The sequence below is a fragment of the Peromyscus eremicus genome, chromosome 8b (assembly GCF_949786415.1).
Source record: "Peromyscus eremicus chromosome 8b, PerEre_H2_v1, whole genome shotgun sequence".
In the NCBI taxonomy this organism is placed as follows: Eukaryota; Metazoa; Chordata; class Mammalia; order Rodentia; family Cricetidae; genus Peromyscus; species Peromyscus eremicus.
In genome coordinates this window covers 56,347,106-56,363,564 of record NC_081424.1, presented here as the reverse complement: position 1 = coordinate 56,363,564, position 16,459 = coordinate 56,347,106, and the positions used below count along the sequence as shown (strand labels likewise).

At 44.2% G+C, this 16,459-nt stretch overlaps 1 protein-coding gene across 3 annotated transcripts in view; it reads left to right on the top strand.

Moving 5' to 3' along the window:
• Prkn (parkin RBR E3 ubiquitin protein ligase) overlaps positions 1 to 16,459 on the top strand; it is a 1,191,501-nt gene that overhangs the window by 642,870 nt on the left and 532,172 nt on the right. For all 3 annotated transcript variants that reach the window (XM_059272846.1, XM_059272847.1, XM_059272845.1), the window contains exon 6: positions 8,161 to 8,276. In XM_059272846.1, coding sequence (XP_059128829.1) covers positions 8,161 to 8,276 — 116 coding nt within the window. The remainder of the gene's footprint in view (positions 1 to 8,160; positions 8,277 to 16,459) is intronic.

Below are 16,459 nucleotides of genomic sequence, written 5' to 3'. Positions count from 1 at the left end.
ATTCCCTGGGAACAAAGTTGTCTCCCATCCTGCCCTGAATACCCATCCTTCCCTCTGCACAGCTCAGCGCTGAAGCATCTGCATGGCCTTCCCTGTGCTTCCATTAGAGCAAATGTTGATCAGGTGTCTTTTCTCTTAGCTGTTCTTGTCTTTCAAGAACTTTGTTTACATCTGTATCCCCAGTCCCTATTCCAGGGCTAAGGAAAGAGAAAACACCATGTTATTATATCCTAAACAGTAAACAATGGGGTAACTAACCATAGAAGAAGAACAGTTCTTCAAGAGGGAGATAAGTAGACTACCTGGGGCAACATCTGGCTTAACTGGATCCAGACTACAAATGACTTCTTAGGTCTCCTCCCTCTCCCTCTTTCCCTCCTCCCTCTCCTCTCCCACTCACCCCTCCTCCTTCTGAGAACCACTTAGTTGTCAGACATGTATCTCCATGTGGTCTCATGATGGCGGTTACTGTGTTCTGATTGAGTAGTCCACCAACTAGACGAAAGAGGGAATGGATGGAGAACCATTTAAGCATGTGTGAAGAATTCCCCTGACTCAGAAATGAGTGTATTTCCTTCCCTCTGAACAAAGCCATAAAGTAAATGAATAGATTCATTTACTGATGTGTTTCATAAGGGCCAGTCATGACCCTGGACCATTCATTTTACCTCTGAGGAGTCACTGTAAACATCCTTAAGTGACCTTCCTTTATTTTCAGAGCAATAAATGTCAAAGTGAGGTGGCAGTGTGCTTGGAGTCAACTGATGCTGTAGTACTCACAGTTCAGGGGCAGAAGGGCTGGTTTAGCCGTTAGCCTTCATGTAGGCAGGTACCTACATCTTCACTATGGCTTGAACAGTTAACAAGGGGAGAGTACGTGGGTTTATTTATAGAGATTACTAGTGTTTCAGGCATTTTGTTTGGGCTGAACTAAATATGGCCATTCAACTAATTAAATGATGGCATTGTATGTAGGCTCATGCTACTGGGTTAGTGAGAATTTTAGATGATTTGTATTTCAGAATCGTCATCAGGTATGTATGACTCTGGAGGTAAAGTATTTTGAATTTAGAATTGTTTGCATATTTTATAAACATCATGTAACTCATGCATTTCCACCCTGAAAGATCTCCAGAGTTTCTCTGCTCTTATTTTCTCTTGAAAGTCAGTAATGGTGTGGTAAAAAGTTTGAATGTTCACACCAAGCAGAGTAAGTCCGGACTTGACATAGCTGCAGGCCAGCTCATTTCTGGGTTTGCCATAATTTCAACTTCAGTGCCAAATTTTGAGGGCAGGAGCATTAAGTTTTCAGAGCCTTTTAGATTGTAAAATTCCCTTTTCCCACCATTACCTCCTCCCCTTTGGCCAAGGGAGAGGCCTGGCTTACGTTCTTAATTGTACTTGTCTATGGACCAGGCTTGAAACCTGGGGAAGAGCATCGATGGAGAGATGTCTGTGGCCTGACAGGACAGCGCAGTCACAGAGAGCTGTGAGCTTGCCTTAGCTCTGCCTAAGGCCTTCCCCCTTTATTTAAATGGCTTGGCGTGATGACTGCATGACTGCTTCCAGGAGGGGGTGGGGAAGAGGGGTGCTTGGGAATCTGATGTGTATAGTTGCTGGTGACCCACAGAGGTCCGAAGAGGAAGTGATGCAGACAGGCATACACTCACAGCCCTGCTCAGCAGGTCTAATATGGTTTTAAGGCTTTGTGGGAGAGAATTGATTTTCTTTCTCTGGATCAGCTCTGCACATCATCTAGAGGCTTTGCTCACATCTTATTAAGAGAAAACAAACTTAAAATTGAACATGATAAGGGACTCATTAACTTTTTAGATTTGATTTGTTAAACTAGGTGGAACCTGGTTTTAAAACTTGCTTTGCTAAATTAATGAAGTCTTGGGAATTGTACAATCTAACATCTTGCACAGTTATTTCAAGACTGCTGTATATGTCGTCACTGGGTTTATATGACACCAAGTGAGCCCACCATTTCTGGACAAAGGCCATACAGTGATGTGGTCCCAGGATATACAAGCCAGGTAGCATTCAGAGTGTCACTGTGCTAGACAGAATGCATTGGAGTTAGGCTGTACATGGCATGTTTTACCTTAGGTGGCAGTCAAGCTTTATTACTACAAAATAGTGAAACTTCTTGTGGCCAGTGAGACAGTGCTGGGCTTTGGGTGGAGCCTGGTAGAATGCTTGCCTAGCACACCAGTCCCCCATGTCCCGTACCCCCTCTCCCCCCACTGTAAAGTCAGAACACTCGGGTCCATGAGAATATTCTCCACACAGGCGCCTGTGTGAAGCTAGGGACCATGAGAGCATCCTGGGTACATGTAAAGATGCATATTACTTTTGTCTTGTATAAGCACTGACTGTGGGCTGGTCTCCTTGGTTCATCCCATTGGTTCATTTTTTCTTAAGTATAGTTTACTCAATATGCTACACTAAATACTCATGGGAGGGCATCCCTGCAGGCGTCAACCAGGGAAACAAACCTCAAGACGAGGTGAGAATGAAAACTGGTGAAGACTGACTTCATCAACCTGGATCAGACTTCAGGGAGTCTAATGCCAGGCAGTTCATTGTCGGCATATGTAAAACACAGCACAGTTTGGTAAAGGTGTCCAGGCAACAATCAGTCCAATCAGTCCAATTCCATGTACACAATAAAGCTTAAGGTGTGACTAGATAGAGATTCCTTTACACAGTACATGTGACCTAAAAGACCTAGAATCCAATGTGTGCTCTGACTAATAGCACAGAGGTCAGCAGGCCATCAAGTACATCCGACATCTCCCCTAAGGATAGGTAACCATCTAGGGATGGAAGAGTCTTAGATAATCATTCTGGGGAATTTGGGTGAGGTTTGCCTCCACAGATAGCAAAAAGGTCACCAGGTCATTAACAAAATCCACTCCCAACCTTCTAGGCAGGAAAACAGGTATTTTATCCCCTCCATTGAGAAAAGATCCCTTTGCATTTAACATTTCTGGCTTCCCTGGTGATCTGTGAGCACAATGACCTTTGTGCCCCCCAACACTCACAAGCTTATAACATGTGTTACAAGGCAACATATATATGCATTTTTTTCTTCTCTAATGGTAGCTGATCAGAAAGTCATCATTGACAAGGAACAAAAGTTGGGGGTCTTCCACCTCACAGAGTGACTTTCTCCTGAATGGTCTGTCAGTCACCTCTGTGTGTTATCAGCTCCCCACGCCCTTCCTTCCTCCCTGTGTCTTGGTCTGGCCCTGGCTGATGGTGCTTTCATGACCCCTACTTTGTTCAGGCAGGTGACAAGAAGCATAGAGAAGGCAGAAGCTGGAGTTGAGGGACAGCTCTCCTTACACGTGGGGTTATTTCCCACAGCTACTTCCCAGCCCCCCTCTCCCCCATTCACTGTCCCAGGTCTAGCCAAACAGTCGGATGCAGAGCTATGATGAACCGGCCACGTTCTTATCTGTCCTCCAGGACTAGGTGGTAGCTGCCCATAGTGAGGCTAAGCCCAGGGTGGCTTCTTTTCTCCCTCCAGTGTTTCTGTGCCTACCGTACACACACCATTAATACTATCCCTTAGCCCTGAGTCCCTTCAGCTGAGCTGCCGGCAGTGGGCCCTGCTTCCTTAGCAGGAGTGTGAGTCATGCAGTGGCCACCTGGATGCAATTGTTTCAACCTTCCCTGGGAAAAATGGGTGCCCCTACTATTTCACTGAGAGAAAAGTGGGTTTTTCCTTTTGTGGATTTCATTAAAATGGACTTGGAGGGAGATGGAGTCTAGCTTTTGTAAAGATAGATGGCATTTTATGTGGAAACATGATTGGTAAACAATATATATAAAATTTTAACCTTAGGATGGTCAATAAAAACTATTAGAAGGCTCATGGAGGAATGAGGAGACAGGTCCTGCTCATACATTCCTCAGGTTTGAATAGGCTAGGGAAGGAAGGCTTTAGAGCCATTTATTGGTTGTTTTTACAGTAATTGAGGACCCTTCACAGAGTCCTTTGGTTGATGGATTAGCTGCAGAACCTGTGAGTTCCGACACAGCTGGGCTCCTAGTCCTCTACTTCGGCTGCTTAGCACATTCCTTTGTATTTGGTGGCTGCAGTTTCCTTTGGTTTGTGAAAGACCTTGCTCAGGAAAAATGATAGTGTAACTAGGGAGTGAACAGAGGAGGTGCCCACCAGGGACCCAGTGGACGACACCTGAGTGGCAGAGGCCCAGACTTTCCCTCATGAGTGGACTCTAACTGTTATGGGTGTGAACCAGGTAGAGGACCAGGTATCTCCTCCATCTGGAATAGGAAGTAAGATGAACACCAGAACTCACTGAAAATGGAAGGCTGCAGCCTGCCACTGGGAAGGGTCAATGTGTAAGTATGTATGCAAGGCCCAGAGGAATACAGTTTTGTGGGATTTGGAATTTTTGCTTCATGGTGCTAAGGCAGAGCACAGTGGTGATGCATTTAACAGAATCATAGTATAAATCCAAGTACTGTTTTCAAGGTCTTGTTTTCCTCAGGCTTACCTTTATTTATTTATTTTTAACAGTTTGGCTATTGTTTGGAAACTAGATAAAACTAACCAATTATTGTCATAGATTTTAGCTTCTTGGTTAATAAAGACTTCCCAGAGGTGTGTATGTGGATCTCAATGGAAGAGCCATTAGGTGGAAGAATTCATTTAGTTTATTACCACCACTCCTCATTTATTTGTGAGGTTGTGTTTGTGAGATGAGGGGAGAATTTTCCCACAGTTGTTTCCACGGAACCAGGCTGCTGTGAGATTCCCCTCTGCCAGTCAGTTCTCAGAGATACCCAGGGCGGTATTCTGGAAAACACCTCTTCTGACCTCATTGATATTTTGCCTTACTGTTTTTGTTTGTTTATGTGATTTTGAATGTAGACTGGAAAGCTTTAGCCTACTGATTGCAGAGAAGAGGGAACAACCAGATCATGCGGCTAATTAGCCTGTAAGGAAGGACATTCACACTGCTGGGACACAGTTGCTGGCCTCTTCCTTCTGTTTATCTCAAGAGAGAGCCATTAACTACCCTTTGTCTTGGACCATCTTTGCAGGGAAAAGCTAATGACCTTGGAAGAGGAAGCTAATGTGTCCCTCCAGAGCAAAAGGCAGATTTGCTAATTATCCTGTATAATAAAGACAGCGTCCCCCTTCAGGAGAAAAGGAAGGCTTGTTCACAGCTTCTCATACAGACCCAAGTTCCCTAAGCTCAGAGTCCTCAGCTGCCTGCCACCACTCACACAGTATGGCACTCAGCTGAGTCCACCCACTTCTCTCTGCGTTTACTAGGGCACAACGCCCTGTCCCTGAGTCTTTTGTCTTCTGCCAGCATCCATGATGGAGTGGCAGATGAAGTAGACAGCTTGAAAGCTAGACAAAACCTTGGATCCTTCCCAGTCCTTGCCAGTTACACTGTAGAAAAACCATCATTTATGAACATTGGTAGAGAACATGCTAGAATTATATTTAATATGCAGAATTGGAATTTTGTATGTTAATTTTATAATACCATTTGAATTAACAGAACTTTCTAAATCTTTAAATGTAGAGTATTGTCTATAAACATCCACCCAATAATAAGGTTTTTGGCTTTTATATGGTTGAGTTTCGTATAGTGTTAGAACAATTTTGTGATTTGTTATCTAAGTGTCTACTAGTAGCTTTTGCAAGCTAAGAAAAAATATAAATACTTTCCATGTATCTATATATGAAAAACATCCTCAATGTTCCTGCCAACTCAGCTCTTTGGAGGGAATTGCTTTATATTAGAGATAAGGATTTTTTTCCCTCATGCCTATAAAAGGCAGTGGGAGGCAGCCCAGTCTATTTCCCAGGATCAGCCACGTCCTTCAAACCTTTTGTTTAAGTAGTCAGTTACTGTTTTAATCTTTTTCTCAATATCCTTAAATTGACCTTGAAGAATGTATAGCATTTCAAATGGTTCAGTGGAAGCAATGGTATCTATGGTGGTTTGAATAGGAATGGCCCCCAGAGGCACATATATTGAAATGTGTGGTCATTAGGCAGTGGTACTACTTGATAGGTATTAGGAAATTGTGACCTTGTTGGAGAAAGTGTGTCATTGAGGGTGGGCTTTGGAGTTTCAAAAGCTCAAGCCAGACCCAATGTCTCTCTCTCGTCCTGCTGCCTGGGGATGAAGATGTAGAACTCTCAACTTCTCCAGCACCTTGTCTGCCTGCACACTGCCGCCATGTTTCCTGCCATGATGATAATGGACTAAACCTCTGAAATTATAAGCAAGTCCCAATTAAATGCTCCCCTTTATAAGAGTTGCCTTTGTTATGGTGTCTCTTCACAGCAACAGAACACTGACTAAGACTGTATCCAGTGTTCAGAAAAAGAAAGCAGTCAGCCATATAGTTTCTATGATGAAACAGTGAGGGCCTGAACTCATACATTGGATTCTGCAGGCACCCTGAACTTGAACCCAGCTTCCAGAGTGTACCTGCACATCCACTGAGGTGCTCAACCCCCATGGATAGAAGATTGCTGATTTAAGGTTCGCTGCTATACTGTCACCATAGGTCAGATAAATGCCAGTTAACTAGAAGCTTGACCCTTAACCTCAAGCTGGAAACTGGAGGTGGGTACCATCCCCAAGCAATTCATTGACACCTCAGAGTTAGAGATCTTCAGGTAGTACACCAATGAGGACTTACCAGCTTTCAAACCAGAGAGAATGAACTCAAGTGCTGACATCAAATGTTTGAGATTTCCAGGTAGTAATTAACACTGCAGTTTTTCATTGGATAAACTACATCCAATGCCCAGCCTATGCCAGGCATTGTTAAGATGGAAAAATGATAAAGACATTTTACTAATTTCCAAGAGGGGCTAAACCATGACCCAGACAAAATCCAACTTGGCACGTATCTTGCAAATAAAGTTTTATTATGAGCAGTCACTTCTGCCATTCACGTCATCCACGGCCCACAAGTCATCTATGGATGCAATGCTGAGATGAGAAGTGCAAGAAAGACATCCTGGGACACGACGACGACGACGAAGTAGAAATGCTTCATATTTCATATCCGGAACATCCCGTACGAGTTGATTGACGTCAGGTCTAGTGCTAAGAGGGAAGATGCTGTCCACACAAACGCATGGTGCAGGGCTTCTCCTGTGCCCCAGTAACACATCGTTTAGATGATTTGTCACTGCAGAAAATCTGGGACCCCATAGAAGACCAGAGACAAGGAGCAGGGTGACTGCCAGCCCTACAGCCATGTGTGGATAGAAAGAAAGGACCTGAGAGGAAACACTGGAACTGGGAAAGAAGAAGCTGAGTGAAAAGAACACTGGAGGAGAAAGGAGAATACATCCTAAAGAAGTATGTGTGCTGGGGACACAGCTGGGAAAGGAAATCAAGCAGAAAAGCATGCTTATTTGAGCATCCAGCCACCAGGCATTAGGGCTGGGCAGTCAGGCCCAGGGTGAGCTGTGAGTTAGGCTGGGAAGGGGCATGCTGCCTTCCTGTCCTGCTTAAGATCAGTGTTGTACACCTCCATGTTACTTTTCTTATTGCTGCAACAAAAGAGCTAGCAAAGCCACCTGGGAGGGAAGGATTTTTGTCCAGGAGAAGCTGTGGTTACAGGAGTCTGGGGCAGTTGCTCACATTGTGTCCACACAGTCAAAGAGCAGAGAGTGATGAGTGCAGACACTCGGATAGCTCTGTCCTTTTTATTCATCCTGGACCTCGGCTCTTGGAATGGTGCCAGCCATACTTAGGATGTGTCTCCTAGGTGATGCTATAGGATCTTGTCAGCCTGGCGATCAATATTAGCCGTCATGGTACTTGTGACCCTGAGTCCTGTGGCTCCCCAGATCCTTTGCTCAGCATGCATGCTCCAGTTGTAAGGCTACCTGCAAGGTGACCATGTAGAGAAGGCCTGGGATTCTCCAGGATGCTCAGGATATTGCTGACCAGTTCTCGGCACCAGACAGGGTTGTCCTTTCCTTCCAGAAGTTGATGGTGATTTATTCCCAACTCATACCTAATGGCATATTTCTTCTCTTACTCCCAAATGATTGTTTACTGCAAAAATGTTTGGAAAGGGATAAATAACCAGGCAGGATCCATATGTGTAATTATTTTTTCCTCGTTCTTCCAGGAATTTTTCTTTAAATGTGGAGCGCACCCAACCTCTGACAAGGATACATCAGTAGCTTTGAACCTGATCACCAGTAACAGTCGCAGCATTACCTGCATAGCCTGCACAGACATCAGGTAAGGCTCTCAGGGGCAGGCCTCGATGTCCTGCTTTCCAGCTTCATTCCTCTGGCAGACCTTCCTTGGATGCCTCTCCGGCTGCACATCTATTTCAGAGATGCCACCAAATCTGGGCATATGTTACTGTGGTAAAATTATTTACAGTACCAATTACTTGGATTAGTCAAGTAGTCAAATATGAGCCCTAAACTATGTGAGACAAAAATATCTAAAAATAGTGTAATCTCAGTTCATCCAGAAATATAAACTCACTAATATCAGTAAGCTTTGAAATACGAAGTTAACATTAGGAATGGAATAATAATTTATGAAAACCACTTATTCTTGCCAGGCTATGTTATTTTTAAAATATCTCTTCCATACATTTGAGTTATTCCACACATTTGTCTGCATTTGTGTTGGGGCTTCTCAGACATTCCTATACGCAAAATGAAATCATGCAGTTGATTCTGGGCTCAGTTATTTCAAACCCCAGCGAATACAAGAAATAAAGACATGGAGACAGTTAGAGAGAAGGAGGAAACACAAGTGGAGGTGAATTCTGCTTTAGGAGTCAAGGTCAGGAAAGAGAAACTGAACCTCTTGGATCTGCAGAGTAAGCAGAGAGGGAAATTCCTGCTCACTGCAGATGCAGAGAAAAAAGAAGTCAGCCTCGGCAGTGGCGGCGGCGGCGGCGTGTGTCCTCAGAGGTGAGCTCAGAGGCTCAGACTGCAAAGATGGAGACTCAGTCCTGACTAGGAGGAGTGCTTTAATTGAATGCCAAGATGGGTCACTGAGTGAAATCCCCAAACCTCTGGTTCTGTGCTTTAGGCAGAAACAGGCATTTCAGTGTTGCTGCTCCCTGGTCTTGGAGACTGAACGAGATGGCCATGTGAATGTACTTTATGATTTCATAGCTGGTGTCAATGCTCCTGGCTCGGTATTCCCATCCTTCTAACATTGACTCAAAGAAGCCTAAATATTTGAGCAACAGCTGTTGACTAAGGCTGTCTCTACCACCACGTTTTCCTTGCCTCTTATGTTTAGTCTCTGCTCTGGCAGGAAATGCCACAGCAGTGCCCACAAACTGCCGTGTTTCACCTGCCTTTGCCAAGCTGAATGGCCCCACATGGAAAATACTTTCAAAGGGCAAAACAATGCTTCCAGTGTTTCAAGACAGAGTCAGACAGTTCTACCAATGCGGGCTCGCCTCCTCTGATGGCAATGAGTAATTAAAATCACCCTTTGGCTTTTCAAAGGAAAAAATCAAAACTTTTTTCTGTGAGTTGAGTGCAGCCTACCAGCCAGCATTGACAAAGATGGAGTTGGAATGTGAGTGAAGAGGGCGTGGAGAGACGGCTCAGTGATGGACAGTACTTGTCTCTCTTCCAGAGGATGAGAGTCAGTTCCCAGCACTCACAGCAGCTGCTCACAACCACTCATAACTCTAGTGCCAGGGGATCTGACACCCTTTTCTAGCCACTGAGAGTACCCTTACACACACATGACACATGCATGTGCACACTCACGCACGCACGCACACATGTACACATACATAAAAATAATGCGAAAGAGACTTGTGCTGTCTGACTGTGAGCACTTCCCTCCCATCCCCTTTGTGTTAATGACAGACAACTATCTTCAGAACAAGTTAGCCCTCTCCAAGATACTCGGGGAGATAAGTGTTGGAAAAATGACATTGTTAAAATAAAATTTTCTTGTTAGTACTCCACATGATTTAATGGATATAAACAACCATTCAGTCCAGTTCTGGTGTGTGCATAGAGAGCCAGATGCTTGATTGAAGGAAGTCTTTTCTGTAATCAGAGAGAAACCTTGAATGAAGGATGAGGAAAAGGGCTTTGATGGGGCCATCCCAAGCTTGAAAGAAGACACTCAACATCACATACTGAACTTTGGTTATCATTGGACCCCTACTCCCTTAATAATATTTTATTTGGGGGAAGTGAGGTGGCCCAGCAGGTAAAGGCACTTGTTACAAAGGCCTAACAAGGTGATGTCAGTCCCACGAACCCACAGTGAAAGGAGAGAATCAGCCTTCACAGTTGTCCTCTGATCTCCACATTCATTCATTCATCCTGGAGTGCATGAACATGTGTGTGCACAAGGGTACACACACACACACACACACACACACACACACACACCAATAAATGAATCTTCATGAGAAGATCACATTTAAACATGTAGTGATGATCATATTGTCTGACTAGGCACCCGATCTTGGCGCAAAGGTAAAGCAGCCAGACTATTCAAGGATGAACTCACTGACTGCACGCTTCACCTAAGCACAGGGTTGTGGGATGGAAGCAGGATGTGATGACAGTTTTAAATTCTTCCTGCACACCTGAAAGCTGGTTTTCTTAAATCACTGTTTTAAATGTGACTTTCTGTGTTTGGGGGGGAGTGGGCTCTCTAGCGCACTTTCCTTGTCTGAGTATGTTCTCAGTTTTGTCCTGAGCATTGATAAAGGAAGTAGATTTGTCACAAATACTTGTTTTTTTTTAATGGTAAGTGGACTCAAGCTGATCTTGTTTGCACACGTGCATATTTTTATTACAAGAAAACACTCCAAAACTTTCTCAGCACAGAACCTTTCTCACGCACCAGCCCCCACTCTAGTCTGTCTTTGTAGTATGAGGTTTTGTCTTTTAAATTTGTGTTTGACCCTAATCCTTACCCTGACCCTAAATCATGGTTGATTCCTGTGGACTTAAAATGTTTACGTCTTCTGGGAGGTAAAAACAAAAGTCAGAATTAAATGCAGATGTACACAGGTTTTCTTTTCTACTTCTATTTCCGAGTTTTTTATTTCATCTTTGTGTTAGTCGTATAGCATCAGCCTAGTTAGACATTTGGCAGTATGGGAGAAAAGGAATCCCTCCTCCCCGGTGTCGCTGAGACTGGCGAGCTGACGTGTACACACTTCTTCCTCTCCCACTCATCCTTGCTGCATTTTCATTGTTGAAGACAAAGTGAAAGGCAGCCATATTTACACAGCCAAAATTTAACCTGCCAGAAACAGCTGGAAAAACCAGTTCCCGGCATGACACTAAATCCAAGCAGTGGCACTACCTTGAGACTTCCACAACTAGGACATGCCGTCTTGGTGTCATTATCATTTGATAATAAATAGTTTCATACTTTTCTTGCCTTCAAATCCATCTTAAAATCCACTCACTTACTGAAGCAAAGTGACCATGGATTGCATACTGAGAAGATTTACTCAGGCCTGGAGATTAGCAGAGATTTATCTCAAAGCCCATTTGCACTTGTTCCTTGTGACAGGGATTTAACCATCATTTGGCAGTATTCGGGTAACATTCTTTCCCTCACACAGGGATCTCCATGGCATTCCCCTTGGATCCATCCCTTACATCTTCTTCAGCTTCTCTTCTCATGGTTTCTTTTGGTTAGACAGTACTTTGCAATACTTTGTGAGTCAAAATGAAAGTCTTTGTTCACTCTATAGAAGCGCTATATAGAAGCCTTAACCAACGTAATCCTTCCTTAATATTCCATGGTCAAGAGGTATCTAAGATTTTATCCAGGATCTCAGGCCAAGTCCACTCACATAAGACCACTGTGTTGTTTCATGTGACTTATTTCAGCAAAGTACTCTGTCTCTGCAATGAAAATCTGAGGAGAGTTTTTCCACCTCACAGCCTTGGGGCCCTTATTTGTAATCATGGAGCTATGTGGTTCTCCTTTGAGTCCTTAGTAGTATGCCTGTTGCCATGTAGTGAATGAAGCCAGAGCCAATACACCTTCAGGAACATGTGGGAAGAAGTGTTTTTGTTGTGTTCATGTTATCTTGAATGGAAGCAAAATGAAAAGCAAATGACATGATTTCATGGATGGAGAATACCACATCCATCTCACAACCATTAGGTGAGTGCTATAGAGCAGTGGATAAAAGAGGAGGCCTCAAAGATGCCTCATCCAGCTTAAGTCAGGCTCCTTCACACTGAGTGCCACACCTCATGAGAATAGATCCCGTTACTTCTCTTTTGTTTGTTTAAGTATTTGTTTCTCTTACGTGTGTGCAGGCATAGCTATGCAGTTATGTGCATCTGTGCGTAGTGCCTCCTGAAGTCAGAAGAGGGCAACAGATCTCTTGGTGCTGGAGTTCCTGATAGGTGTGCACCACCTGCTGTGAGTGCTGGGGGGGGGGGCCTGAACTCTAGTCCCCTGCAAGAGCATTAAGTGCTCAGCCACACCTAGCATCTCTGCAGCCCCAGATTCTAGCACTTCTGTGATTCTTTCCTGAGAAAGTATGGCATATCCCACTCCAACACAGTCTTCATAGAAAGCTTCTATAGCCTCTTCTCTTCAGAAAGACCTTCTCAGTCACCTGACCTCTCCCAAGACTGACATGTAGCACTCAATGACCATGGGCTTCTCAGTTTCTGCCCTTGAAAGTCATTTGGGTTTCCATTGTAATAGAAGAGAATTTGAGGATAAGGTATTTAAAGTTTTACCTCTAATAATGACGAAGTTTTCAGCCAGCCATCTAACCAACTGAAGTCCATGTGGTTTGCATTGATTTCACTCTGACCTCTCCTCATTCTCACTCAGGGGGGCCAGGTTTATGCTGTGAGTGGAAGATGTGTCTCCTGGGAAGGTTAAAAGGTAGATTTGCATGTAGAAGGGACAAAGTAGTCAAGTTGGAGTCAGAGGCAGGAGTGAGCCAGATAGAGCCCAGGGGTTCTTGCCTTTATGGGTAGTCAGAGCTGGAGAGAGCAGAGCTGCCTTTTGGTGTGCGGGCTCCATAAAACTGCAGCTTGCTCAAGAGCAAGGTCCAAACTTGTCTTATGTACAAACATGCTTATCCTCCCTGCAATGTCCGGCACTGGCCTTTGCCTCAGACGGGTTTAACATCTGCTGACTTGGATTAAAGTAAATGTTCCACACAGCACAATAAACACCACATTCTTTTTGTGTAGAATGTTTGTGTGTCTGTGTATGCACTGATACCCTCTGCATATGTATTTACCTGTGCATGGGAGCCAGAGGACAGCCTTGGGGGTAGTTCCTCAGGCACTAGCCACCATTTACAAATACACACACACACACACACACACACACACACACACACACACACACACATGGCTGTTTCTGACTACCCTGGGGCTTGCCGAATAGGCTGAACTACCTGGCCAGGAAGCCCTGGAGAACCTGTGTCACCACCTGTGTCCCCACTTATCCAGTGCTGGGATTATAAGCTTGCAAGTTTTTTCTTTTAAATTACTATTCATTTTTATTTTATGTGTATGGGTGTCTTGCTGCATGTACGTCTATATATCACTTGTGTGCCTGGTGCCCACAGAGTCTAGAAAAAGGTATCAGATCCCTTGAAGTTGAAGTTACAGATGGTTGTGAACCACTCTGCGGGCACTGGGAATCGAACCAGGGGACTCTGGAAGAGCAGCAAGTGCTCTTAACTACTGAGTCATTTCTCCAGCCATGGATCAATCACAAGCCATTTATGTGGGTTCTGGGCTTTGAACTCAGGTGCTCACGCTTTCAAGGCAATAGTTTACCAGCTAAGCTTTCTTGCTAGCTTTTAATGTTCTAAAAAAAAAAAAAGAACAAAACAAACAAGAAACAGTCTCTTCTTTATGTAATGGAATTTTCCAGATGTCCATTAAATAAAACAATAAATAAACGAGAGATCGAAGTGGCGTATTTAGGAGCTGGTAGGGGTAAAGAAAAGTCCAATTTTGAAGTCTGAGCCATCGGAGACAGATTACTAAGCCATATTGTTTGGGGTCAATTCCTTATGAAAACACAGAAGAAATATTTTATCTACATTGATACTTTGAAATGTGAACCATGTCAGTTTTAATGCCAGTCAGTGACCTTCCGTTCTCCTGCTGTGAACCCTGTAGGTCTCAGATGGGAGGCGCAGCATCCTCGGGGCTTCCTGGGGATGTCAGAGGTGCCTGTGCATGAAATTCAGAGGCCTTACCTTCCCATTTAACTGTCCCTGCAGGTGCACAGCAGCTCCACTGGCAAAAGGAGAGGAATATTGCAAATCCTCCCAGACCAATTTTGTATCCATTAAGGTCAACCTTGCATGTTGTAACCGTCTGGATTTTAAGCAGTTCCTTTTCCATTGATGGATGTTAAGGAAGAAGCAGCTACCTTCTGGAAGCATGCAAGGGGCCCTTGCTTTGACTTTGCTAGCAGTCACAGTTTAGTCTTAACGTCCATTTTCAACAGAATGAAATGTCCATGCAATCATTAAATGGCTGTTTTTCACTTAAAAAAGGAAATACTGTATTCTCTGTGCAATTATCTGATTGCAATTTATCCTGTTAATTAGCAATCAGTTATAAGCTAGGTTGACAGGAAGAAGCTTCATACCTTCAGACAGAAATTTTAACCTGTTGGGGAATACTTAGTGACTAGCGGGATTCAGATCGTATAAAGTTCCCATACATGACTATCAATCACATAACATTTAGAATTAGGCATTTGCAGTCTTGTTCTCTGTAGCCTCCACAGTTTGCAGAGCTATTTGCAACAAAATAAGAAATGGTTGCTGGAGTGCAAGGTCATTTTTTGAAGCTATGGTTGATTCTGTCCCTTGTTAATTTGACAGATTCTGAGCGGAAGAAAACATGGCTGAAATCTCACATCTTATGTGTGCTAGCAATGGGCTTTCCAGGGTTTCTAGCTCCAAACAGATTTTTTTACAGCACCAAGGTCCATTGCACTACCGTGAGATTCATTAGACCATCATACCCACACATTAAATGTAGAATTCTGCACATAGGACAACAGCTTCCTCTGAGAGCACCACTATAGATAAAGGGATCATAGGTGGGCATCTGCCTTCTTTAACCCTTCTTTTTCCATCAAAGGTTTCAAAAAGTTCATACGTCTACTTGTTCAATATCTAAAATGTCCATCGGTGGCCCCAAAAACATTTCAAGTCCTTCGAGCTGAGATGGAGGCATTGCCTAGCTGGCCGGGCTGAGCCGAGATGGAGGCATTGCCTAGCTGGCCGAGCCGGGAGAACAGATAACAGGGGCCTCTAGGGGCGGGGCAGGTGTGGTAGAACTGGGCTACTAAGCAAGGCAAAGAGAGGTCACCGCTCTCAAAATTAATTCTCACCACTGCATGGCTACACAAAAGGAAACCAAACTCACCTTTGAGTGTCAGAATCTTCCCCCTGGTTCTTTTGCTTTGCCAAGACAGCACTGGAGAGAAATACATAGAGTCATTGTATGTGATCAGGCGGACTGCACCAGTTTACCTGTTTCCTGAGAGCATGGCACTACCTGCTTAACCAGAGCCATCAACATAGTCTCTGCTCACTCACTACTATGGACAGGACCAGCCCGAGACCCCCAAGGTCAAGCTGTCACCCTGCTGACAGCAGTACAGCCCCCCACATCCGAGTCCTCTCCTGAGCCTGACTGAAATGTACTCTGTGTGTTTCTAGACTACAACCGACCATTTTCCTATCTGCTCAGCCCATACCCATATGTATGCCAGGATAATCTGCCATCGTAAATGTGCATTGCACAAGGCAAGTGAAGGCCCAACAATTGTTAACATGTTCTATTGCTGCTGGCACCTGTGGACATTCTGTATCCACACAAATCTTACCACCTGTCAGAGATGAATATTACACATACTTTAAACAGGAGGGAAAATAAAGGTACAAAGATATTTCTTCCTGAAAGTCACATCTATTTTATATGGTGGATGAGGGAGGATCAATATTAGACTCGACCATAATTCTGACATGAAAATCCATGTCCTTGGGCATCATAGTATATGGCCTCGGGAATACATTCATTGCCTCAAGAACATGACATGACTTGTTGGGAAGGAAAAGGACTCGAAGCTGAAGCTGGACCAAAGTATAAGACGTAAGCTGAAATGTAGGTAAAGTGGCCACAGAGCTGCTGCTTTAGTGTCTCTGCTGTCATCAGACCAGCTGTGATTCAGGGCATGGAAGCCCATTCCGGCCTAGGGCTTCTCTGAGCACAGTCTCTGCCTTCAGGAGACATAATGGGCATGTTCCTGCTGCAGAAGAGAAGGCTGCCGCTCAGAGACTCTTTGCTGATGAGTGTGTAGGAATTTGTTGCTATCCCCTAGGCAGGGTGGTGGGGGCCTTTCGAGGAGTCATGGGTGGCCCTGGCAGATGGTAGAAGAGGAAGCTG